Source organism: Neofelis nebulosa, chromosome 9 (genome assembly GCF_028018385.1).
Source record: "Neofelis nebulosa isolate mNeoNeb1 chromosome 9, mNeoNeb1.pri, whole genome shotgun sequence".
In the NCBI taxonomy this organism is placed as follows: Eukaryota; Metazoa; Chordata; class Mammalia; order Carnivora; family Felidae; genus Neofelis; species Neofelis nebulosa.
Genome location: NC_080790.1, coordinates 79,227,113 through 79,254,431, shown reverse-complemented (window position 1 = coordinate 79,254,431; position 27,319 = coordinate 79,227,113). Strand labels below are relative to the sequence as shown.

At 42.9% G+C, this 27,319-nt stretch overlaps 1 protein-coding gene across 9 annotated transcripts in view; it reads right to left on the bottom strand.

Annotated features, from left to right (window-relative positions):
• Positions 1-27,319, bottom strand: part of VWA3B (von Willebrand factor A domain containing 3B) — a 217,789-nt gene that overhangs the window by 2,428 nt on the left and 188,042 nt on the right. For 5 of the 9 annotated variants that reach the window (XR_009248708.1, XR_009248709.1, XR_009248711.1 and 2 more), the window contains 4 exons: positions 24,629-24,740; positions 19,818-19,942; positions 18,227-18,364; positions 15,795-15,895 (listed from right to left, as the gene is read on the bottom strand). Coding sequence is in view for 2 of the 9 variants with exons in the window: in XM_058684344.1 (XP_058540327.1) it covers positions 15,795-15,895; positions 18,227-18,364; positions 19,818-19,942; positions 24,629-24,740 (476 nt within the window). In the remaining 7 variants the exon portion in view is untranslated. Of the gene's footprint in view, positions 1-15,793; positions 15,896-17,438; positions 17,601-18,226; positions 18,365-19,817; positions 19,943-24,628; positions 24,741-27,319 lie in introns of those variants that run through there. The other 4 variants (XR_009248710.1, XR_009248713.1, XR_009248712.1 and 1 more) reach the window with 4 other exon arrangements.

The window sequence follows — 27,319 nt, the reverse complement described above, 5'->3', positions numbered from 1 at the left end:
TATGGAAAACAGTATGGAAGCTCCTCAAAAAATTAAAAATGGAACTACAATATGATCTATCAATCCCACTTCTGGGTATATATCCAAAGGCAACTAAATCACTGCCTCAAAGAAGTATCTGTAGTCCCATGTTCCACTGCAGCATTATATACAATAGCCAAAATATAGAAACAACATAAGTGTCCATTGGTGGATGAATGGATCAAGAAAATGTTATATGTATTACATATATATTTCATATACAATGGAATATCATTTAGCTATTAAAAAAAGAAGGAAACCCTGCCATTTGTCACAAGGATAGACTTTGAGGGTGTTATATTAAGTGAAATAAGTCAGAGAAAGACAAATACTGTGTGATCTCACTTATATGTGACATAGAAACAGAATAAAATGGTGGCTGGCTGCCAGGGACTGGGGGGGGTGAGGGTAGAGGAAATGGGAAGAACATGAAAAATACTTTTTTATCTTATAAAAAAATAAAAGAAAATATATTGGTCAGTTTATTTATCCAGCAATGTTGTATTTCAAAGAAGGTATCTTGGGAACATCATGACTTCATTCCAGCCATGTCCTCATGGCACACCATCTGGGGAACTTGCCTTTTTCAGGGCCTTCAGGGTAAGTTAAAAACACCAGTTCCCTGGTGTTAAACCTTATTTTGTTCCCATAAGCAGTATCTACCACCTTGATCACCCAGCTTTCACTCTGAATAACTTTTGATCACTGCTACTTCAGATCCTCTTGGAAATTACCAAGGAAAAATTAAGAGTGGGAAAATATTTTTAGTTATTTCTAAAAAGAAAATTGCATCAATCAAGTCCCTCTTCAAAAGATCAAGATTCACTACATGTGATACTTTTCAAGGATTGGCTCAAAGACTCAGGAGGTAATTCCCAAGAGAGATTTAAAAATGGCCTTTATACCTATTAGGATAGCTGTTGCCAAGAAAAGAAAAAGCAAAGCCAAAAAATAACAGATGTTGGCAAGGATATGGAGAATCTAGAACCTTGTACACTGTTGGTGGGAATATAAAAATGGTAAAGCTGCCATATAAATTGTATGTCAATTTCTCAAAATATTAAAAATAGAATTACCATATGATCCACCAACTCCACTTCTGTGTATGTATAGACAAGAAGGAAAGCAGGGACTCAAACACCCATGTTCACTGCAGCATTACTCACAATAGCCAAAAGGTGGAAACAACCCAAGTGTCCACCAACAGATGAATGGATAAACAAACTGTGGTATATAATACAATACAATCTTATTTAGTCTTAAAAAGGGAGGAGATTCTGACACAGACTATAACACGGATGAACCTTGAATACATTATGCTAAATGAAATGTCAGTCACAAAGGAATGGGGAATTAGTGGTCAATGGGTACAGAGTTGCGGTTTGGGATGATGGAAAAATTTGGGGACTGGCTGACCGTGATGCCTGCACAGCAATGTGAATGTACTTAATGTCACTGAACTGTATGCTTAAAAATGGTTAAAATGATACATTTTATGATATGTGTATTTACCACAATAAAAAAAAAAATGGCCCAAGCAACAGCAGTAAAATGGGAGAAAGCCTTCTTAGGAGGCCACAAACAAAATTATCTTGAAATATGAGCCCAGCACCTATGTAGATGTGTAAGTTCTGTGAGCTGGGTTCTCAGACTCATCTTGAAATCACATGACAAGGCTGTGACACCACCCCTCCTCTGTGAAATCTAAAATCTTACCTACATTACCATCAACTATTCCTCACATTGCTGCTTCCCTCTGGAATGGACAAAATTGATACGTTCTATTTACTCTTTAGAAATGGTCTCTAAAGGGGCGCCTGGGTGGCTCAGTCGGTTGAGCGTCCGACTTCGGCTCAGGTCAGGATCTCGCGGTTCGTGAGTTCGAGTCCCGCGTCGGGCTCTGGGCTGATGGCTCAGAGCCTGGAGCCTGCTTGCGATTCTGTGTCTCCCTCTCTCTCTGCCCCTCCCCCGTTCATGCTCTGTCTCTCTTTGTCCCAAAAATAAATAAACGTTTAAAAAAAAAAAAAAAAAGAAATGGTCTCTAAAATTTTCCCATGTACATCTCCCAAGTATCAGGATTGGTTGCAGTCCAGTCCACCTCCTAAAACCTCTCAGAAAGAAGAGCAATAAGGAAGGAGAGAGAGAAAGTAGAGAATAAGGCACCCAAAGAGAAAGGTGGAAGAGAGGCTGACCTACCTACCGGAAGGATACCAGGAAGATGATCATGCAAAGAAACCAGTAAGAAGGGCAGGAAAGATCGAGAAGCAACACATGTCTAGTCTTCAGTGGGAGACTGGTCATATAAGTCACACACCACCTGGATAATTAAATTCCAGGGAGGCAATAACAAAACAAAACATGTCCCCATCATGCCAAAAGCAAGTAATTTATTGTTAAGTGGGGAAAAAGTCACAAACAACGTATGTGACTAGAAACCTTTCCATCGGGGCGCCTGGGTGGCGCAGTCGGTTAAGCGTCCGACTTCAGCCGGGTCACGATCTCGCGGTCCGTGAGTTCGAGCCCCGCGTCGGGCTCTGGGCTGATGGCTCGGAGCCTGGAGCCTGTTTCCGATTCTGTGTCTCCCTCTCTCTCTGCCCCTCCCCCGTTCATGCTCTGTCTCTCTCTGTCCCAAAAATAAATTAAAAAGTTGGAGAAAAAAAAAAAAAAAAAAAAAAAAAGAAACCTTTCCATCAAATGGTTGACTGTTGCCTCAGGGAAAAGAATTCCAGTAAGATTGTCACTTCTTCCACATTAAAAAATTTTTTATAACTGTCATAAATGGTGAGGGGAAACACAAATTTTTATTTTAAGGAAAAATAATCAACACAGCAGAGAGAATACTCTAGAAGGATACATGCCAAAATACAAATGGTGATTACTTTTGAAATGTGGAACTATTTTTATATTCTTTTTGCTTTTTTTCATATTCTTTTTGCTTTTAATTTCTAAATTAAAATTATATTAACAATGCATACTTTGGAATAAGAATAAAAATATGCAAGCTGTCATGATCAGAATAAAAAGCAGACCAGAATTTTGATCAAGGAAAGCCTTCATGTCATGTAAGCAGCTACCCCATTTTACTGATGTCAACTAAGTTCAAAATATTCCACAGGAAATGTCCCTTTGCGGGGGGGGGGGGGCAGGGTAGGTGTGAATCTGATATGAGAGTTCTTATCTGCGCCCCCCTCCCCAACCCTCCCCATGCCCCTCCACTCTGATTGGTTCAAACCCACTCTGAGGAAGGGGGAAGGTGGCCATGCTCCAGACTGCTAGCCAGTGGACATTATGCATCAGCATGCCTGGAAAGGCGCTGCTAAATGGCTTTCTTTTACCTCATCTCCTACCAAAACCAAGAAAAATTCAGTGTCCTATTAATTACTTTAGGCTCTAGGTTTGATTAAATAATGTGACAAACAGGCAAAAATTACGTATGTGTGTGTCAGGGGGTGGGGGTAAGGTGAGGGAAGCCAGGCATGGTGACTTCCACTGGCTCTTCAGAAGCAGTGGTTCCACTTCGGGGACGAAAGTGCTGAGCACCCACTCCACACCCTCTTTGGGTCAAAACCCACCTCATTCGCCTGATTAATGCCAGTTTGCCAGGTTGCCCTGTCTCACTGGTTTCCTGAGGCCTCGTTTCTATTCTGCTCTAAGTGTCTGTCAGAAAGCCAATCTTAGAATGGGAGGACCTATGGGGTAGGCACCGAATAGATGTCTGGTGAGGACCATGAGACCCCTGAATTTTAACAATGGAAGGAGCAGAAAATGGAGAGACTGATAAGGCTGCTGCCATCCCAATTGTTACCACTGGCCCTCAGGGTTAGAAATCGCTATGATTCTCTATGCTCTCTTATATTAGGGCACCGCAGAATGCTTTCTGAAAATAGGCAATGGCATTTGTCCCTCCAGATAATATGGGACACTCACAGGCAGGGTTTGTTCTTGAACTGCTTTTTTATTAAGGGCTTTGCTCCAGCCTAGGAAATGGGGGTCCTAATCTGACCAGAAGAGACGAGGGAGCTAATGACATACTGAGGCTTAATGATTTTAGATGCACAGCTCCTTCTAAGGGAAAAATAGTCAGCAGTGATGAGGCAAGATTATAGGAAGTGATTCATCTCATGTAATGTCAGAGCCAGCACTGAATCTTGAGGTTTCAATCAAAGACTTAATATCACTGCTGTCAGGAAGACAATGTGAGGCCACACTACATAGAGGAAAGGGAGGAATGTTAACCAGCACAGAATTATTATTTCCTTTGGGACAAATTCTTAAATGGTTTGATGGAAAATGATTAAACTGTTCAAAGAAAGACAATGAGCACTAATACTCAGGAATCAGGAGCTGACCACAGACCTGGACAGCACACATCTGAACTCTAGGAGAGTAGTCTCCCCTCCCATAGACTCGTACACAGCCATGCACCCAAGACCACACAACTACAATCACACATCAAGAAAAGAACAGTCCTTGCCTTCAGGATCTCGCTGCCCAGCAATTTCCTTTGGATGTCCAGTGATTTTTTTGAAATAGAGAAAATAATTAGTTCTCTCTGGTTTTCCGATCACATTAAAAATTTTTTTGTTTATTTTTGAGAGAGAGAGAGAAAGAGAGACAGAAAGAGTGTGAGCAGGGGAGGGGCAGAGAGAGAGGGATACAGAATCCTAAGCAGGGTCCAGACCAGGGCTCAAACTCACAAACCATGAGATCATGACCCAAGCTGAAGTCAGACACTTAACCAACTGAGCCACCCAGGTGCCCTTTCCTGTTCACATTTAGAATGTTGCTAATTTTTTCAAGAAATCCAATTCCCTCAAAGTGAATCTCCTTAAGGAGGAACCGCAGAGGTAATGTGCACAAACTCTGCTCTGTCAAGAATGGAGAGTGGATACCAGCTATGCCTGGGAGGCATATTCAGCCAGTTACATGACACCAGGTATGCGATCCAGCTCAAGCCTGCTGGGGCACCTTGCCTGGAGGAACACACAGTCCCCAGCCTGTACTCAACCACCTCACAGCAGGAAGTTGAATAAGGCTTGGTAGAGTCACTTCCTTTCACTGGAGAAAACCAGAAGCCAGAGCACCAAACCCACCAGGCATGCTTCCCCTGTAGCACCCGAGGCTGCCGCCTTCTGACAGGAACAGGATCTCAGGACAGAAGTCCTGCCTGGCAAGGAGGGAGGACACCAAGAAAGGGGAAATTCCTCCTGGTCTGCTTGCATCTTGGAATTAGAAGAAATTACATGTGTATTCTCTAAATGGAGAAAGTTATAGCCAGGTTAGGGACGATTTTAACCCAGAACAGACATCTCTATGCCATGAAATGCAGAAAAAACCTCAGGGACATTACTGAAGGTGGGTAAAGCAAGAGCAATCATTTTCCTCCAATAGACACACTCTCAGAAGGCACAGCTCTCTCTCAGCTGTGCTGTCAGAAAATGCATTCAACCATATAGCAAAGAAAAGAGAAAAACCAAACCAGTGCGAGCCACCCGTGATTTCACATTGCAAATATGGAGATACTAAACACTCTCTTCTTTAAGAACTAGTTGTTTGGAATTTAGCAATATGGGGAACATATTGGATGATGGAGGACAAAAGTCCTCAAGAATCATTTTGGTGTCAAATTTTGAGCTGAAACTTAAACTCTGCATCAATTTTGGCCATATTCAATCAGTTTTGAACCCTTCACCCTCCAAAGACTTCCCTCTTCCACTGTCTGTCACCCTCAGTTAGGAACCAGAAGAGGGGCCTGGGGGAAATACTCTGTCACCCACAACTGGAGGTCTCAAAAAAGAAGAAAAAGAGGAGGTACAGAAGATGGAGAGCTGAATGTCTGGCTCAGGATTGGTCCACCCAGCTGCCTGGTCCACCCAGCTGCCTGGGGCCATGTACCCCTTGTCTGACCAACCCCAAATGGACGGTTAGGGTGGATTCAATATTTTAAAGTTAAATTTAGTCAAGTGCTGTTCTGTTGGAGTTGCAAGCTATAGCACATTTCTTTAATCAGCCCACGAAGAAAGCACTGGGATTTTTTTTTTTAATGGTCTCATTTCGTATAATGATGTGAAGGCTTACTAAAGATAAATTGAAGGGAGGCAGTACGCTATAGAGTAAGTGAGGATGTGCTCCTGATGAGAAAGGACCTGCCAGAAGGAAATCCCAGAGGAGACAAAATAAGACCTGCACCTTCAGTCTGTGTGCTCACACCTGCTGGCCCTGATTGTACAAACAGAGAGAGATTAAACTCTGAACCTAGTGTGTTGGACATGACCTCTGCTTAAGAAAGTTAAATGTAGTCTCTTGCTAGTGGGGAGGCAGAGGAAAAAAACAGTGGAAGTTACCATGGGGAGACTAGAGAGTCAATGAATGCTTCTGCTGTGTAAAGAAAGCCCTAGAAATCTGGGTAGGTAATTAGTAGCTAAGAGCTTTAAATAAGGCCTGGAGCAGGACTAAGATAGAGAACAATTAAAGGCTTTTATCAACATAGAAAGAATTGAATTTTAATTCTAAAACAGGATTGATAATGTTGAATTTAGTGAAAATGGTCAATACCTAGACATATCTATTCATATTCCTTTAAAATGTACTGTAATTTGGATATGATTTTGAGTAGGATTTTGAGATTAATAAAACATGTGTTATAATTATAAATGAAACATTATACTCACCTGGAAGAGAATGAAAGATTGTAGTGTATATTTTCAATAATAATACCTAAGGAAAGATGCTCTGTGAAACCATGCACCTCTCAAGGAACAATGCTGGGCATCCACTAATATTTGTTCACTGGGTCATTCTTCATTGGGCATATCCTATGAGCTGGACCTTGGCAACTATGATCTAGAAGTGGATAGAACCTGACATCTGCTTTCAAGGACTCATGCATAATGGGAGTGAGAAATTAAGAAAGTACCTGGCCAACACAAGGGAAAATTTCTGTAATGAAACCGCTACATGATGCAGTGAGATCACCTCACTGCATAGAAGGGCTGGAGTCTCGGAACATGACATAGTGATGGTGATGCTTGAGTTCAATGTTAGAGTGCCCTAGTGGCCAAGAGCAAAGAATAACATTCCAGGGGGAGGGAATGCTTAGCTTATGCAAAGCACAGATCCCTGAAAAAGCATGGTGTGGGGGGAAAGCTACAAGTAGTTTCGCATGGTTAGTGTGCAGAGGGCTTGTGAGAAGTTGGTTGTGGGGTGGCTAGGGAGAAGTGAGGCTAGGGAGGCAGGCCCGAATCAGATCCACAAGAGGCTAAGCTAGAATAATAAGATGGGCTAGATGGGTGATGGGTAGTAAGGAGGGCACTTGTGATGAGCACTGGCTGTTGTATGTAAGCGATGAATCACTGAATTCTACTCCTGAAACCAATATTGCACTGTAAGTTAACTAACTAAAATTAAAACAAAAGAAAACAAAAAGCAGAAGGGGCCTAGGAGGGGGACTCTGAAGGGTTTTTTAAGTAGGAGAGGGGCAGGAGCAGATTTCCACACAAGGCAGATTCCTCTGCTCAGCCTTTCTAGAAGCGGGCTGGGACTGTAGCAGGAGGAGGCCAAAGGCAGGGGCCTCAGGAAATGAGACACCTGACCTAAGGCAGTCCAGATCCAGTAGAGCTGAGCAGTACTTGCAAGTTAGATCAATACAACTTGGAGACCAATGGGGAGTAGTGGGTGAAGGGCAAGAAGAAGCCAAGGATGACTACCAGATGCTGCTTGGACAACTCCATGAACTGGTGGGTGGAAGAGAGAACTAAGTCAGGGAAGGCGGAGATGAGAGTGGGTCTGTGGAGAATTTTAGATGTGCTAAATTTGAGATTCTGTACCCTCAGGTGAATGGCTGGAAGTAACAGGATTCCCGCCAGGGCCTGACCACCTGCTTTACCCCAAGCATGCAACAGACCATCTCCAATCCTCACCTGTGAGCAAACAAGTTCCTAGATGATAAGCAACCTGCCCAAGGACACAAAATAAGTGAGGATGGGGCTGGGACAGGCACTCAGGTTTTAGTTTCCAAGGCCCTTCCCACTATAGTTATTAGCCATGTCTGCACATTACAACCAGCAGGGGAGCTTTTAGAAAAGCCCATCCCGGATCCCACTCTCAGACACTACCATCCTGATGTCAGAGGATAGGAATGTTGTGGGGTGGAGAGGGAGATACAAGGTCCTTAGTGTAAATGGAGTCGTGAAAGCAAGGGATGTGGGTGAAATGAGGCAGGGAGGAAATGCAGAGGGAGGAGGAGCCATGACAGGCCTCAAGAGATGGAGGGGTGGTTGACAGTGGTAAATAGACTGAAACAGCCCACACACTCAGCGTGAGCATGTGAGAGGTCTTGAGTGGCCGCTGTGGGAATAGCTTCACACAGGGGTAAGGGAGGGAGCCAATACCCAAGGCTAAGGAGTGGGAAGAGGAGGCAAGAGAGAGGAGACATCAGCCCATGAGACTGCCACGTAGAGAGCAGCTGTGAAGGGAGGGAGCATGCCAGGTCACATGGCAGAACTAAGGGAGCTCTATGGATTTAGGACCGGGTGTGTGAATGCATGCACGTTAGGGGAGGCAAAGTTGGGTTTTTGCTGAGGTGAAGGAATCAGGAGAGGAGCTAGGGAGATAGGAGAGAATCCAGGATAACTGATGGAGCAAGGACTGGGTAGTGGGGAAGGCCTCTGGAGTCTGGTGGGCAGGTCAGCCTTGGACAAGAGAAGGGATTTTGACATCAGGGAGAAAGAAGTTTCCACAAGCCTAGAGGTGGAGGAAGAGGAGTGGAGGAGAGACACCTGATGGTTTCTGCTTATGAAGTACAAGGTGATGCCATCAGGAGAATGAAGGTTGGCACCCATGACAACCCACAAACTCCAAGTGAAGTTGGAGGGTGTTTTCATGATCCCTTTCCCTAACCCTTGCTCCTTCCCTCACCCTTCATCTCCAAAGTCATGGCTCCGACTCCAACTGTGATGCCCCTCATCGGCCCCAAGGACTTGGGTTTTTGCCTGCTTTCTAGGCCTGCATTTCTTCTTACTGACTTTAACCTAACCTATCTTTCCAGCTTTTAACAATACTATTTCCTCAGATGAAAATGGATTCACCCCACTGTAGCCCCTGGAAACTGCCACTTACCCACTCACCCATGCTCACCTGGGCACAGGGCACCAGGGCCAACACCTTACTCTCCCTCTCCAGCAAGGGGAGAGGCAGATGGTCCTAATTGAAACCTAATCTAACCTTTGCTTTAGAGTAAGACTTCGTTAGAAGGCTTTGAACCCTTACAAATAAAAGGGGAATAATTTCTTCATGCCCATGACAGGATTGAATACTTTTCTGAGGAGTCAGTAAAATAATGTTGCATTTGAGATTAGAAGCAGACAGACAAATAGTCAGCAAGTAAGAGGTGTGATGTTGAAGGAATAATAATCATAAAACCACATTTTAGGGGCACCTAGGTGCCTCAGTTGGTTAAGTGTCCGACTTTGGCTCAGGTCATGATCATGCGGTCTGTGAGTTCGAGCCCCGTGTTGGGCTCTATGCTGGCAGCTCGGAGCCTGAAGCCTGTTTTGGATTCTGTGTCTCCCTCTCTCTGCCCCTCCCCTGCTCGCGCTCTGTCTCTCTCTCTCTCAAAAGTAAACAAACATTAAAACAAAAACAAAATAACCACATTTTAAGCAGGAGGTCCTCCACTTCTGCTTTTCTCCCCAAGTATTTATAGAGATCATGAATCCCAACCCAGAAACAGATTAAAGGTGCAAAGATATAAATAAAATTCAGGGAGTATAAAAAGTTGGGTCTAGAGGAGTTCCGGAAGATGGCGGCGTAGGAGGACGCTGGGCTCACCGCGCGTCCTGCTGATCACTTAGATTCCACCTATACCTGCCTAAATAACCCAGAAAACCGCCAGAGGATTAGCAGAACGGAGTCTCCGGAGCCAAGCGCAGACGAGAGGCCCACGGAAGAGGGTAGGAAGGGCGGCGAGGCGGTGCGCGCTCCACGGACTGGCGGGAGGGAGCCGGGGCGGAGGGGCGGCTCGCCAGCCAAGCAGAGCCCCCGAGTCGGGCTGGCAAAAGCGGAGGGGCCGGACGGACTGTGTTCCGACAGCAAGCTCGACTTAGCGTCTGGGAGGTCAGAAGTTAACAGCTCTGCTCAGAAAGCAGGAAGGCTGGAGGACAAAGGGAGGGAGAGCTGCTGAGCCCCCGGACGGCAGAGCTCAGCTTGGCGGGGAACAAAGGCGCTCGCCAGCACCATCTCCCCCGCCCATCCCCCAGCCAAAATCCCAAAGAGAACCAGTTCCTGCCAGGGAACTTGCTCGCTCCGCGCAAACACCCAACTCTGTGCTTCTGCGGAGCCAAACCTCCGGCAGTGGATCTGACTCCCTCCCGCTGCCACAGGGCGCCTCCTGAAGTGGATCACCTAAGGAGAAGCGAGCTAAGCCTGCCCCTCCCGCCCCCGTGCACCTTGCCTAACCACCCCAGCTAATACGCCAGCTCCCCAGCACCACAAGCCTGGCAGTGTGCAAGTAGACCAAACGGGCCACACCACCCCACAGTGAATCCCGCCCCTAGGAGAGGGGAAGAGAAGGCACACACCAGTCTGACTGTGGCCCCAGCGGTGGGCTGGGGGCAGACATCAGGTCGGACTGTGGCCCCGCCCACCAACTCCAGTTATACACCACAGCACGGGGGAAGTGCCCTGCAGGTCCTCACCGCTCCAGGGACTATCCAAAATGACCAAACGGAAGAATTCCCCTCAGAAGAATCTCCAGGAAATAACAACAGCTAATGAACTGATCAAAAAGGATTTAAATAATATAACAGAAAGTGAATTTAGAATAATAGTCATAAAATTAATCGCTGGGCTTGAAAACAGTATACAGGACAGCAGAGAATCTCTTGCTACAGAGATCAAGGGACTAAGGCACAGTCACGAGGAGCTGAAAAACGCTTTAAACGAAATGCAAAACAAAATGGAAACCACGACGGCTCGGATTGAAGAGGCAGAGGAGAGAATAGGTGAACTAGAAGATAAAGTTATGGAGAAAGAGGAAGCTGAAAGAAAGAGAGATAAAAAAATCCAGGAGTATGAGGGGAAAATTAGAGAACTAAGTGATACACTAAAAAGAAATAATATACGCATAATTGGTATCCCAGAGGAGGAAGAGAGAGGGAAAGGTGCTGAAGGGGTACTTGAAGAAATTATAGCTGAGAACTTCCCTGAACTGGGGAAGGAAAAAGGCATTGAAATCCAAGAGGCACAGAGAACTCCCTTCAGACGTAACTTGAATCGATCTTCTGCACGACATATCATAGTGAAACTGGCAAAATACAAGGATAAAGAGAAAATTCTGAAAGCAGCAAGGGGTAAACGTGCCCTCACATATAAAGGGAGACCTATAAGACTCGTGACTGATCTCTCCTTTGAAACTTGGCAGGCCAGAAAGGCTTGGCACGATATCTTCAGTGTGCTAAACAGAAAAAATATGCAGCCGAGAATCCTTTATCCAGCAAGTCTGTCATTTAGAATAGAAGGAGAGATAAAGGTCTTCCCAAACAAACAAAAACTGAAGGAATTTGTCACCACGAAACCAGCCCTACAAGAGATCCTAAGGGGGATCCTGTGAGACAAAGTACCAGAGACATCACTACAAGCATAAAACATACAGACATCACAATGACTCTAAACCCGTATCTTTCTATAATAACACTGAATGTAAATGGATTAAATGCACCAACCAAAAGACATAGGGTATCAGAATGGATAAAAAAACAAGACCCATCTATTTGCTGTCTACAAGAGACTCATTTGAGATCTGAGGACACCTTTAGATTGAGAGTGAGGGGATGGAGAACTATTTATCATGCTACTGGAAGCCAAAAGAAAGCTGGAGTAGCCATACTTATATCAGACAAACTAGACTTTAAATTAAAGGCTGTAACAAGAGATGAAGAAGGGCATTATATAATAATTACAGGGTCTATCCATCAGGAAGAGCTAACAATTATAAATGTCTATGCGCCAAATACCGGAGCCCCCAGATATATAAAACAGTTACTCATAAACATAAGCAACCTTATTGATAAGAATGTGGTCATTGCAGGGGACTTTAACACCCCACTTACAGAAATGGATAGATCATCTAGACACACAGTCAATAAAGAAACAAGGGCCCTGAATGATACATTGGATCAGATGGACTTGACAGATATATTTAGAACTCTGCATCCCAAAGCAACAGAATATACTTTCTTCTCGAGTGCACATGGAACATTCTCCAAGATAGATCATATACTGGGTCACAAAACAGCCCTTCATAAGTTTACAAGAATTGAAATTATACCATGCATACTTTCAGACCACAATGCTATGAAGCTTGAAATCAACCACAGGAAAAAGTCTGGAAAACCTCCAAAAGCATGGAGGTTAAAGAACACCCTACTAACGAATGAGTGGGTCAACCAGGCAATTAGAGAAGAAATTAAAAAATATATGGAAACAAACGAAAATGAAAATACAACAATCCAAACGCTTTGGGATGCAGCGAAGGCAGTCCTGAGAGGAAAATACATTGCAATCCAGGCCTATCTCAAGAAACAAGAAAAATCCCAAATACAAAATCTAACAGCACACCTAAAGGAAATAGAAGCAGAACAGCAAAGGCAGCCTAAACCCAGCAGAAGAAGAGAAATCATAAAGATCAGAGCAGAAATAAGTAATATAGAATCTAAAAAAACTGTAGAGCAGATCAACGAAACCAAGAGTTGGTTTTTTGAAAAAATAAACAAAATTGACAAACCTCTAGCCAGGCTTCTCAAAAAGAAAAGGGAGATGACCCAAATAGATAAAATCATGAATGAAAATGGAAATATTACAACCAATCCCTCAGAGATACAAACAATTATCAGGGAATACTATGAAAAATTATATGCCAACAAATTGGACAACCTTGAAGAAATGGACAAATTCCTAAACACCCACACTCTTCCAAAACTCAATCAGGAGGAAATAGAAAGCTTGAACAGACCCATAACCAGCGAAGAAATTGAATCGGTTATCAAAAATCTCCCAACAAATAAGAGTCCAGGACCAGATGGCTTCCCAGGGGAGTTCTACCAGACATTTAAAGCAGAGATAATACCTATCCTTCTCAAGCTATTCCAAGAAATAGAAAGGGAAGGAAAACTTCCAGACTCATTCTATGAAGCCAGTATTACTTTGATTCCTAAACCAGACAGAGACCCAGTAAAAAAAGAGAACTACAGGCCAATATCCCTGATGAACATGGATGCAAAAATTCTCAATAAGATACTAGCAAATCGAATTCAACAGCATATAAAAAGGATTATTCACCATGATCAAGTGGGATTCATTCCTGGGATGCAGGGCTGGTTCAACATTCGCAAATCGATCAACGTGATACATCACATTAACAAAAAAAAAGAGAAGAACCATATGATCCTGTCAATCGATGCAGAAAAGGCCTTTGACAAAATCCAGCACCCTTTCTTAATAAAAACCCTTGAGAAAGTCGGGATAGAAGGAACATACTTAAAGATCATAAAAGCCATTTATGAAAAGCCCACAGCTAACATCATCCTCAATGGGGAAAAACTGAGAGCTTTTTCCCTGAGATCAGGAACACGACAGGGATGCCCACTCTCACCGCTGTTGTTTAATATAGTGCTGGAAGTTCTAGCATCAGCAATCAGACAACAAAAGGAAATCAAAGGCATCCAAATTGGCAAAGATGAAGTCAAGCTTTCGCTTTTTGCAGATGACATGATATTATACATGGAAAATCCGATAGACTCCACCAAAAGTCTGCTAGAACTGATACATGAATTCAGCAAAGTTGCAGGATACAAAATCAATGTACAGAAATCAGTTGCATTCTTATACACTAACAATGAAGCCACAGAAAGACAAATAAAGAAACTAATCCCATTCACAATTGCACCAAGAAGCATAAAATACCTAGGAATAAATCTAACCAAAGAGGTAAAAGATCTGTATGCTGAAAACTATAGAAAGCTTATGCAGGTAATTGAAGAAGATATAAAGAAATGGAAAGACATTCCCTGCTCATGGATTGGAAGAATAAATATTGTCAAAATGTCAATACTACCCAAAGCTATCTACACATTCAATGCAATCCCAATCAAAATTGCACCAGCATTCTTCTTGAAACTAGAACAAGCCATCCTAAAATTCATATGGAACCACAAAAGGCCCCGAATAGCCAAAGTAATTTTGAAGAAGAAGACCAAAGCAGGAGGCATCACAATCCCAGACTTTAGCCTCTACTACAAAGCTGTCATCATCAAGACAGCATGGTATTGGCATAAAAACAGACACATAGACCAATGGAATCGAATAGAAACCCCAGAACTAGACCCACAAACGTATGGCCAACTCATTTTTGACAAAGCAGGAAAGAACATCCAATGGAAAAAAGACAGTCTCTTTAACAAATGGTGCTGGGAGAACTGGACAGCAACATGCAGAAGGTTGAAACTAGACCACTTTCTCACACCATTCACAAAAATAAACTCAAAATGGATAAAGGACCTGAATGTGAGACAGGAAACCATCAAAACCTTAGAGGAGAAAGCAGGAAAAGACCTCTCTGACCTCAGCCGTAGCAATCTCTTACTCGGCACATCCCCAAAGGCAAGGGAATTAAAAGCAAAAGTGAATTACTGGGACCTTATGAAGATAAAAAGCTTCTGCACAGCAAAGGAAACAACCAACAAAACTAAAAGGCAACCAACGGAATGGGAAAAGATATTTGCAAATGACACATCGGACAAAGGGCTAGTATCCAAAATCTATAAAGAGCTCATCAAACTCCACACCCGAAAAACAAATAACCCAGTGAAGAAATGGGCAGAAAACATGAATAGACACTTCTCTAAAGAAGACATCCGGATGGCCAACAGGCACATGAAAAGATGTTCAACGTCGCTCCTCATCAGGGAAATACAAATCAAAACCACACTCAGATACCACCTCACGCCAGTCAGAGTGGCCAAAATGAAGAAATCAGGAGACTATAGATGCTGGAGAGGATGTGGAGAAACGGGAACCCTCTTGCACTGTTGGTGGGAATGCAAATTGGTGCAGCCGCTCTGGAAAGCAGTGTGGAGGTTCCTCAGAAAATTAAAAATAGACCTACCCTATGACCCAGCAATAGCACTGCTAGGAATTTATCCAAGGGATACAGGAGTACTGATGCATAGGGGCACTTGTACCCCAATGTTTATAGCAGCACTCTCAACAATAGCCAAATTATGGAAAGAGCCTAAATGTCCATCAACTGATGAATGGATAAAGAAATTGTGGTTTATATACACAATGGAATATTACGTGGCAATGAGAAAAAATGAAATATGGCCTTTTGTAGCAACGTGGATGGAACTGGAGAGTGTGATGCTAAGTGAAATAAGCCATACAGAGAAAGACAGATACCATATGGTTTCACTCTTATGTGGATCCTGAGAAACGTAACAGAAACCCATGGGGGAGGGGAAGGGAAAAAAAAAAAAAAAGAGGTTAGAGTGGGAGAGAGCCAAAGCATAAGAGACTGTTAAAAACTGAGAACAAACTGAGGGTTGATGGGGGGTGGGAGGGAGGGCAGGGTGGGTGATGGGTATTGAGGAGGGCACCTTTTGGGATGAGCACTGGGTGTTGTATGGAAACCAATTTGACAGCAAATTTCATATATTAAAAAAAATAAATAAATAAAGAAAAAAAAAAGAAAAAAAAAAAAAAAAGTTGGGTCTACTTACACTTTTGGATCCTCCTGAATTGGGGGTGATTTTATATGAGAGCAAGAGAGAGCATACTTGTTTTGGCTGATCTTAATAAGTGCACTCCGAGGGCAAAATTCCTGTAATAATACCAAAAGGGTTCACACAAATTAAGTCAGAAATGTCCACAATTTAGATGTAATTTTGTTTAGCTCAACCCATTATAAGAGCTGCTAGCCACTCTCCTATTCAGAGTGACATTTAAGAGGGCAGTCAAATTGCAAAACCTAGCTTGATAATCACATGCTGAATGAAAGTCATCGCTGAGTGCTCTCATTTCTCATTTCTCATGTCTCCATATCCTGGATCACATGCCAAGGCCATCCACACAAGATGCACATGACTGCCCACGCACATGCCCATGCATGCCCACACATCCCTCAACAGAACCACCTTCCTTTCTACCTTTACTTCAGCCTTGGCCACCTCTTTCCTGGACTCAGAAACTATAACCACCACCCCGGGCTTAATGTGCCGCCATCAGCCCCATGAATCTCTATCAGAATGGTCTTCAATGTCTATCCCCCTGACCATGCTGCTTTAGTCTCTAGGGCCTTACTGTCCTGTGGGTAAATTCCAAGGTCCCTCCTGGACTTTGAAGCTCTTTCTCAGGGATCAACTCTCCTCACACCCTAGGGCATGCTCAGGGACATCTCTTCAAATGTCCCTTGATTTGCTTTCCCCTCTCTTGCCTAGGAGACATCCCCAGAGCTGGTGCTGCATATCAGAAAAGCTTCCTGCGATAGGGTGCCTGGGTGGCTCAATTGGCTAAGGGTCCAACTTTGGCTAAGGTCATGATCTCACGGTCTGTGAGTTCGAGCCCCACATCGGGTTCTGTGCTGACAGCTCGGAGCCTGGAGCCTGCTTCGTATTCTGTCTCCCTCTCTCTCTGCCCCTCCCCTGCTCATGTTCTGTCTCTCTGTTGCTGTTTCTCTCAAAAAATAAATATTAAACATTAAAAAGAAAAAGCTTCCAGCCTGCTGCCCTGCCAGATGTCTGTTTATTGTCATCTAAATAGCTCTCGGAAAGTCTATTTTCTCAAAGTTTTTTTTTCCCCCCTGGGTTGATGAGAAGGTGCCCCTTTCTCTTTCTTGTTCTGTCAGATTGGATACAGTGCTTCTAGGGCCTCTGGCTCTCCTGGTCTTCACTTCTTGCCCTTAATTTTAAAATTTATTTACCATGACTCCTCCTCTGATGAATACACCTCATATTATAGTCAAGAATTGACTGGTTATTTGTATTCTGTATACTAGACAGTTGGGCAAAGAGATTTATTCAGAATGTAGGCTGTGGAGCCAGAATGCCTGGGTTCAAATGCCCATTGTCCCACTTACCCTGTATGTGACTTAATCTCTCTGCTTCAGTTTCTTTATCTCAAAACGGGGATAGTAAATGTACCTGCTCACAGTGTTTTGAGCATTCAATTGTTCATTACATACAAAGTACCTGGATTAGTATATGTGGCACATAGTAGGTGCTTAATAAAGTTAGCCACTAGTATTTTGCTTCTTCCTTTTTGCTTGCTGGTCTAATTTCCAGGCATATTAAATGGTCCATCAAGACAATGTTATTTCCATTAGCAACGTTATTCATTTAAGAATTTAAAAAAGCAATTTTGAGAACCTTCATCAGGTGCTGTGCTGGGGTACAAAGATGAATAGGTCACAGTCCCTGCCTTCCTGCCTTTAAGGAACTGGGAGGTTGGTAAGGAAGCCAGTGTGGGAAGAGGGACCCCTGAGGGCCTCAGCAGGAAGTTAGGCAGAGTCTTTCTGGTGACAGGAGTTTCTGTGGAAAGAAGATAGGGAGGGTGGTCCAGGAAGAGGGAAAGATTAGGGGCTTAGAGAAGCCAACAGTGTTCAGGAAGCAGTGAGTCTTCCACGGGGCTGGGGCCATGATGGGATCAGGCTGGGCTTTTTCTTGAGGTTGATGAGAAGCATGTGTGCGTTGCGGGAAGGTGGTGGGGGGACATCAGGCAGACAAGTGACATCATCAGATCTGTAAACTAATGAAGGGCTTTCTAAAGCATTTAGGGAAATTCATAAGGAGGACAGGGAGGGGAATGTAAGGCCAGAACAGGCTAGTAGCAGCAGGCAAGGAAGAGAGAGAGAAAGGTGCTGTAGGAACCCGGGGAGGACAGTAAAAAACCGGCATGAGCCTCCCCAGCTGTCAAATGCGGAATGACAGCCAAAAAGGCCATTTGATGAAGGAGATAGGAGCCATGGTGACCTTACTAAGGGTAGATTTTGTGTTGAAGACTGGATGTGCAAAGGGAACATGTACAGCCAAGGAAATCATTCCTTCAGTACGTCTGGCAGAGCCAGGAAAGAGAGGCATTGCCCAGGAGAGTAGGGGTAAAAGAAGCTACCTTCTGCCTAGTGAGAAAGCCCTTTCCTCCCTGAAAGCCTACTTACTCTCCGGTTGTTACACTTCAAAACTGTGTAGAATTTATCTTCGGCCATATCCTGATTTGGAAGTGCTATGACAATGGCAGGGACATAGAAGTCAAATCCGTTGGGTATCACAATTTTGGCAAAGACATAATCTCCAACCTGTAGATGAGAACATTATGCCATAGCAAATATTTTAAAATACCCCAAGATGGTGAGCAAGTACTGATGCTACAATTCAAACACATATTTTTTTCTCTACTAAGAAAGAATCAATGGTTTCAAACTTCTCCAGGCTCACTGGGCCACACCCAGAATTCTGTGATCAGTTTGGGGGAGCCCCATTTTAGCAGGACTTCTTCACCTGACAAGGATCCTGGGGATGGCCAGCAAGATGCAAGATGGCCAGAGGTCTGGAAACCATATCCTACAAAGACTGGTTAAAGTAACCTATTTCACATAAAGACAAGGAGGGATACAAACAGTGTCCTCATTGATCTGAAGGGCCGTCACCAAAAGGAAAGGAGGTTTGTTTAATGTTGCCCCCAAGCACATGCCTGGAATCCATGGGCAAAAGTTACAAAGAGACAGCTTCTGGAAGAAGGGAGATCTTGTGAAGGGGCATGCAGAGGCTGCTGGGCACTTGTCAGATGGACAGGACCATCTGTCTGGGACAGAGTGCACCGACAGGTGCTCTGGGTCAGCTCGGGGAGGTGGCAGCAGACAACCAACATGGAATCCTGGGAGTGCTCACAGCGCTTTTCCTCCCAGCTCCCCGTCCAAGGAATGGCAGTGGTGGAAGTCTGGGAGGCTGTCGGTCTACTCTCTGGCCTGGGCACTGAGATGCAGGTAGTGGCAGGAAGATGGGACAGAGGCTGCACAGCTTTTATGAATTCATATGCAGAGGAGAGCCCATCAGCCCAGCTCACCTGTGGAGTGCATGTTCAGGTGTAACTGCATTATGGCATCAAGGTCTGGCATTAACTGACTACAATGTCAAGGAAAGTGCTATTTCTGCCCTTGTTATTAAATCTGTTTTAATATAATTTTTTGCAGTTAAAAGTTTCAAGGGCAGTTGTTGGGGCACCTGGGTGGCTCAGTCAGTTAAGTGTCTGACTCTTGATTTCGGCTCAGGTTGTGATCTTGAAGTTCATGAGTTCGAGCCCCGCATTGGGCTCTGCACTGAGGCAGAGCCTGCTTGGGATTCTCTCCATCTCTCTCTGCCCCTTCACCACTTGCATGTGCACTTTCTCTCTCAAAATAAATAAACTAAAAACAATAATAAAATAAAGTTTTAAGGGAGTTAGCAGTTATAGCAACTCCCTTCCACGACCATCTTCTGTAAAGTGACAAGGGCCACAGGTGCTAATGCAATCCAGTCTGTGCAGTCATGAGACTACCCAATAGGGGGTTAGCAGATGAAAATGGAGCAAGAAAGTCACCAGGCAAGAGGCCAGAGGAACAGGGGCCACTGCTTTTCCTGCTCAAACACAAGCTCCCAAGAGGAGCCCAACCAGATGTTTAGCAAAGGCCCAGCAGTGGCCTCACCATCCTATTATCCACAACTGTGGGGATGGTGGAAAGTGCCCCCAGAGAAGACCGCTGTAGCAGGTACCTGGAGCAGTGGACAGGGCATGGCACCCCCGACAGGCATGATGAATGAGGTGGGCACAACCTTGGTGTCTCCATACCTGAAGCCCACCAGTGCATGGGTGGGGCTCACACACTTCTTCACAACCCCTGAAAGGAATCAGATTTAAAATATAAAGACAAATGATGCCTATTTCCTTAGGCTCACCCCATCTTGGCAATCCCAGTCATCTTCCTTGGATACAAGCCGCACCCGCACCCCCACCTCAGCCAGAGGGCTCTCCTGTACTTAGGCTGGAGAAAAGGGAATGTGCCCCTGTTGAGGCCCTTGGCAAAAATGTGGCCCATTCTCAGCGGTCAGAAGACTGCAGAAATACTCCAAGTAGGTAGGTCAGTTCATGGGGTGAAAGACGCAGGAGTAGTTCTCAATCTTTACTCCAAACAGGAATTGCTCTGGCTGGAGACTGGATCTTTTTACCTTTGGCTGTAAGAACTTTCTCATATTCACAGCCCAGCTTAAATTCCATCTCCTGAAAAAAAGGCTTTAGCTTTGCTTCACCAAAAGCAGCCCCTCTACCTGCCCCACTCCCCTGAAAGTCATCTTGAATACCTATTCATCATATTCTCTCCTTCCTTCAGCCTCAGGTTTCTTTCTTGTCCCCTGTGCTAATTCTTGCCCTTATGAATTTCTGCTAAGGTTTCTAAATGGCTGTTAAAGTTTTATAATTGCAAGCAGCTCCATTGATGCCCAGGAGAAGACAGGAGTCGTTTCTATCTCCTAAGAGAAGCTTTCACATGGGATGACAGAAAAACTCCTTACACGCACTTGACACTTCCCAATTCAGAAAATACTGTACATTACCATATGTAAAATTTTTTTTAAATGTTTATTTATTTTTGAGAGAGAGGGGGAGGGAGAGAGAGAGTGGGGGAGGAGCAGAGAGAGAGGGAGACACAGAATCCGAAGCAGGCTTCAGGCTCTGAGCCGTCAGCACAGAGCCCGATGTGGGGCTCAAACTCATGAACCATGAGATCATGAGCTGAAGTCGGACGCTTAATCAACTGAGCCACCCAGGAACCCCTGCACATGACCATATTTAATCTACATAACAACCTTATAGGGATTCTAATTGTTTTAAATCTCATTCAGAAAGATAAAGATAAACTGAGGCTCAGAGAACTTCAGTGATTCCAGTCACATGACTACTAGAGGAGAAAGGCAGACTTCAAATAAATAAAAACTTGGAATTTTCTGACCCTAAATCATTATACCCAAGAAGGTATTCAGGTCCCCCCTCCCACCTCTGCCACCTGCTTTTTTCTTCCATTATAACTTGCTTCTCTGGCACAGTGCAGAAAATTTTTGCAACTCAAGATTTTTCATCATCGTGAATTTCCTGAAGTAAATGCTTCTTGAAGGACAGGAAGGATGACCCAGTTCCTGCAAATAGGGACTTAAAATAAGGTATTGAAATGTATCTTCCTCCTTGCCTTTCATCATGCTGATGAGCCAGGCTATCAGCTTGTCACTTCCATTCTGAACAATGCAGTCATTCCTTAACTAGATAATCCACGCTGACCCTGGGAGAGAGTCAGCCACACAGAAATCCCTGCCCTGATTGCCAAGGACGGCAGCCACAACCAGGCCAGCTCTCCTCCAGGCCAGCTCTGCTCCAGCTCCTGGTCTGAAACAACAGACACTCTGATCCAGTCACTCCAAAGCCACCTACTACTGAGGTACATTTTAAAGCCAGATATTTTCCATTAGAAATGTTTAGCAGGCTTTGAATAGAAGTTCTCAGAAAAGGAGTCACCGATGAATATCATGCTTGTGCTCCACAAACCTCTATTTGGCCTTTTTTCCAAGGGAGAAATAGTAATGCACGGTGACCAGGTGATCTCAATTAGTGTCATTAATGAGGGTAGACGGACATCATGTGCCTCTGGATGGGATGCCCTAGCAATCTGTCCAGAAATACACACTCTGAGTCTAAGCTATCTGTGGAACATTCTATAAAGTAATTGACCTTACTCAACATCAGTATCATGAAAAATGATAGGAAAGGCTGGAAAATAATTCCAGATTAAAGAAGACTAAGGAGACACGTTAATTAAATGGAATACATGATTCTGTACTGGACCTATTCTAGAGACAAAAAATATAAAGCCAGAATTGGGACAGTTAACAAAATTAAAATATACAGATAAAAAGTAGTATAATAATGTTAAATTTCCTGAATCTTGTAACTTTATTATGATTATGTTAAGAGAGTACCCTTGTTCTTGAGAAATACAGACTGATGCATTAAGGGGTAATGGGGCACAACAATGTTGCCTAATCTCAAATAGTTCAGAAAAATAATGTGTATGTGTTGAGATAAGTAGAGAGAAAGAAAGGGAATAAAATAAAATAATAAATGTGGTAAAATAAACATGACAAAATTAAAAATTGGCAAATCTGGGTAAAGAGTATACAAAAGTTCTCTATTCTTGCAACTTTCCTTTAAGTCTGAAATTATTTTTTTAAGTCTATGATGGTAGGGATTAAGTCTATGATGGTAGGGTTGAAATTCCTGATTAAAGATTCATTGAGGGGAGAGGGAACGAAAACTAAGTACATCCAGTAACACATGCATTAGCATTTAATTGTCTGAGTCAGTGTTTACTAACGAGCCACTAATAGAAATGACTGATTATACGAGTAATGTATTTCCTCCAAACTGTCTTGAGTTTAAACACAGCTGCAAATGAAAAATTCTGGAATAGCCAGATCCCATGCAACTGTTAGGGGGGCTGTGCTCTCTGCCTCTAATTGCACATTTAAAACAAAACAAAACAAAACAAAACAAAACAAAACAAAACAGGGCAATAATCATTGCTGACATGATCTCAGGTATTGCATGTGGCCCTGGTTATACCTGTTTCCTCTACTTCCCCACCTTGGCAGCAGTAGGTCTCTGGCATTTCTTGTCACACAGGGATGGTGCCAAGTGAAAGTTTGAGGCATTCTACTTTTCTCCAGAACCCTGGCCAGCAAATTGATACCAAGCCCTAATGCAGCCATTTGGAATTTAGTCCTTTCCTGCATTTCCATTCAACTGCAAAATTAGTCTCTGACCCCTCTCTAGGGCTCCAATTCAGAAAACCAAGTAAGGGGAGCTCTGCGTAATCCTCACCTCGCAAATCTGGGTCCCAAGGAAACAGGTTTTCAGACCCTGCTCTTGCAAACAAGAGTTTCATGCCTTGGCTTATATGCTCATCTCAAATGCTCAGATCTGTATTTAATTACTCTCATCCAGTCAACTCCAAAGCACATTCAGCAAATTTCAAATAAAATATCCTAGCTGTCAGTTCTCCACACATGCCTACCAAAAACTAAAACTCCTGCTAAAGTATTCTTCCCATTAAAAAGATTTAATTAAATTTCATTAATAAAGGATGATTCTTTTCACTGGTGATTGACAGATAATGCCTATGCAAGACTGGCTATGTTTCTGTGGTATCATCTTCTTGCCCCATGGATCTTCCTAGGGTTTTTTTCCCTAAGCTCTCTTTTCCCTTATAGGCCCTTACATGATATCAATGACACTTATGTGTTGATGTCTCAAAAATCTCTATCTCCAGACAGATTTCCTCTTGAGACTCTAGGTCCTTATCTCTAATTGCTTTTCTGACAACTTCAGCATTGGAAGCATTTGGAGATAGGAGCCTAGAGTCTCAAGAAGGAAATCTGTCTGGAGACAGATATTTTTGAGACATCAACACATAAGTAGTGTACCTACAATTCATCATGTTCCAGACACATCATTGTCTTCCAGTCCTTACCAACATCTCATGTAGGTACCACTATCTACCACATGGCCCAAACCAACCCACTCCATATCCACTCTTTACACAACAATGGGAGAGAGCTTTTGTGAACTTCAAGCGTGACTATGTTTTTCCTTGCTTTAAATGTGGCTCTCCAGTAAAATCCAAACTTCTTAACATAACCTTTTATGAATGGCCTCATACTTACTTCTCTGAAGACCTTTATTATTTCCTATCTTTCTTTGCATTCTAGGTTCCAGCCATACTCTGCTTTATTTTGCCAGATATAAAATGTTTTTCTCCACCTCTAGATACATATTATTTTCACTGTCTACAAAGCTCTCACTTGAATGTCACCTGGCTGATTCCTTCAGGATCACATGTCCCAGGAAATTCTTGGGAAAAGCTCTCAGGTTCAGCCACACTGGCCTCTTCCACCAATATGCACTCCAGCCTCAGGACTTTGCAGTGCTATTCCTTCTGCTCAGAACTCCCTCCCCCGAGATAATTTAATGACTTGCCTCTCCTTCTTTAAGTGTTACTCATACATCACTTTCCCCAGAAGCTCTTCATTGACCACCATATTTGAAATTGCAGCCTTTACCTTGCACTCTCAATTCCCTTTGTAGCTTGATTTTTCTCTACAGTACTATATCTGACACACTACACATTGCATTTATTTGCTTGCTTGTCTGTGTCTCTCAGTAGAATGTAAACTCCATGAACACAAGAATTTTCGTCTGCTTGCTCACTATGCGAGACCAACACTTTAGGAATATTACATACATAGAACATAATACATGTATAGTAAAATTTTTTACCAAACAAATGAAAGATGAAATATATTTTCTGGCTATTTCCCCCCCTACAAATATAAGTAGAAACCCATCATCATTTCATTTTAGAAGTAGAATATCTTAGTACAGCTTATGAAATGTAATATTCTAGGGAAAGCACAGTTTAAGAACCTCAGGTCCCTGATATCATATTAGTTAACAAAAGAATCTTACAAAATAGATTATCTACCTGGAAAATAAAAGCCATTTTCATCACATCTTGCAATAACTTTCTGGCCTTTGAGAGGATCCAATTTTTTTGATTTGATTTTATTTGTTGGATTTCCTGGAGATTTCTGTTGCTAAAAAATATAAAACATTAATAATTGATTTAAAAAGTCAACACAGACAGTGAAAATCACAGATACAGGGTAGCCTGGGATTCTCTACTGAGAATTGCACTATCAAAAATTAGAGAATATACATATACTTTGTATAATCATTCTGAAGTACTTCCTGTTCTATGTTATTGGGAATAAGCTTTTAAAATTGAACTAATGGGGTGCCTGGGTGGCTTAGTTAAGTGTCTGACTTCAGCTCAGGTTATGATCTCATGGCTTGTGAGTTTGAGCCCCATGTCGGGCTCTGTGCTGACAGCTGGGAGCCTGGAGCCTGCTTAGGATTCTGTGTCTCCCTCTCTCTGCACCTCCCTTGCTCACACTCTGTCTCTCTCTCTCTCAAAAATAAATAAACATTAAAATAATTTTTAAATAATAAAATAAAATTGAACTGATATATGGGAACCAGTGTCTATAAGAAGTGAGACAGAATTTGCAGCCTAAGACTAATCAAAATGTTAACACATAAAAAAAGTCAACCTTTTCCAGAGAATTTAAACAGGATCCACGGTCTTAAAACATAATATTCAGTATATACAGATACAATCCAGAATACAACATACATACATACATACATACATACATACATTTATTTATTTATTTATTTATTTATTTATTTATAATTATTTTAACATTTATTCATTTTTGAGAGACAGAGACAGAGCACAAGTGGGGAAGGGGCAGAGAGAGAGAGACACAGAGAGACAGAGACAGAGAGACAGAATCTGAAGCAGGCTCTAGGCTCTGAGCTGTTGGCAAAGAGCCTGATGTGGGGCTAAAACCCACAAACCATGGGATCATGACCTGAGCTGAAGCTGGATGCTCAACTGACTAAAAGACCCAGGCGCCTCTGCAACATACTTTTAAAAAGCAAGCAGGGGCACCTGGGTGTCTCAGTCGGTTAAGCATCTGACTTCAGCTCAGGTCATGATCTCATGGTCTGTGAGTTCGAGCCCACGTCAGGCTCTGTGCTGACAGCTCAGAGCTTGGAGCCTGCTTCAGATTCTGTGTCTCCCTCTCTTCCTGCCCCTCCCCCACTTGCTCGCTCGCTTTCTCTCTCTCTTTCTCTCTCAAAAATAAGATAAAAACATAAAAAAGGTTTTAAAAAGCAAGCAAATATGACTGATTTTCAAGTTAAAAGGTGATCAATAGATCACAATCCTGAGATTACCCAGGTGTTAGAATAACCAGATAAAGACTTTAAATCTGCAGTTATAACCATGGTCCATGAGGTTGAATTCTTGAAATGAATGGGAAGGTAGTTGTTTTCAGCAGAGAAATAGAAACCATTTTAAAAAAATTAAAAATTTTAGGAGTAAAAAACCACAATATTTGGAAGGGCTCAATAGCAGAATTGATACGACAGAAGAAAGAAACTTGAAGATGAATCAACAGAAATTATCTAATCTGAAGAATACAGAGGAAAAAGACTTTTATTTTTTATTTATTAATTTTTTGAGAAAAAATATTTTTAAAAAATGAGCAACATCCTTCCTGTTCAGATAACTCATTCAAAGCCCAGCTCAATTATAATCTCTCTGGGAAAATTTTACCACAGGCAATTTCAGAAAAAGGAAAGGAAAGGACCGCTTTGTAATGTTCAAATGGTACCGTATGACTCAAGACTTGAAGTGAATGTCATGCTGTGTCCACTACACGAAGAAACTGGTAGCATCATTTTGATTTGTAAAGTCTAACTTTAAAATCCTGTTTTCTATATGCTTGTTGACGATCACTAGTAGAAAGACCCAGTCCCCACTATATCCTCCACTCCCCCAAACCCCAAAGCCCGCATTACATCAACCAGAACAGTCATTATGCTTTACTTCCAATAAATTTTAGAACCAGTGCTCCTGTAAAATAAATTTAAAATGAATTATTAGAAAACAAGATTTAAAAAACAGACATGCAGCATTTGAGTTTCTAGGTAAGATCTATTTTATCATTCTGGAAGGCAAATAACAAATGGCTTGGGAAAGAAGACTTAAATTCAAAGTACTAACAGACAGGTGAGAAGTTTACCATTTTCTTCCTCTGGTATTTCACGGCCTGATCACAAGGCCGCCCAAAACACAGCAGTGGCACCAGGGTGCAGACAGAGGGCTCTAGGAGAAGCCCTGTAGTTCTGGCTTAATGGGAAAAGGAACTCCTAACACTCACAAAAATTATAGAAATCCCCTTCTCTTCTTCTCAGACCCCAGTCCACAAGCAGTCCTGTGGTAGGGGCATCAGTGTTGGCAGTGTGAGTCCAAAGGAGCTAAATCTCTGAAGGAGGGGAATCTTCTTGTCTGGTTAGTGGTGCTAGGTTCCAAGAGGGTGAGTGAACCCCCAGTTTTCTTTCTCTCTTTCTCTTTCCCTGGCCCCTGTTTGGCTTCAGATGTAAGTAAGTGGAGGCATGCAGCTGAGCTGAGAACATAAAACTTTAGGTTCTGGCTGGAGGACTGGAAAGAGGAACCCTAGGAAATCAGAAATTACTGGGAAGATCATTTATATTACAAGAGGGAAGGCCAAGTATCACCCCAATCCCAAACCAAAGCTACCAT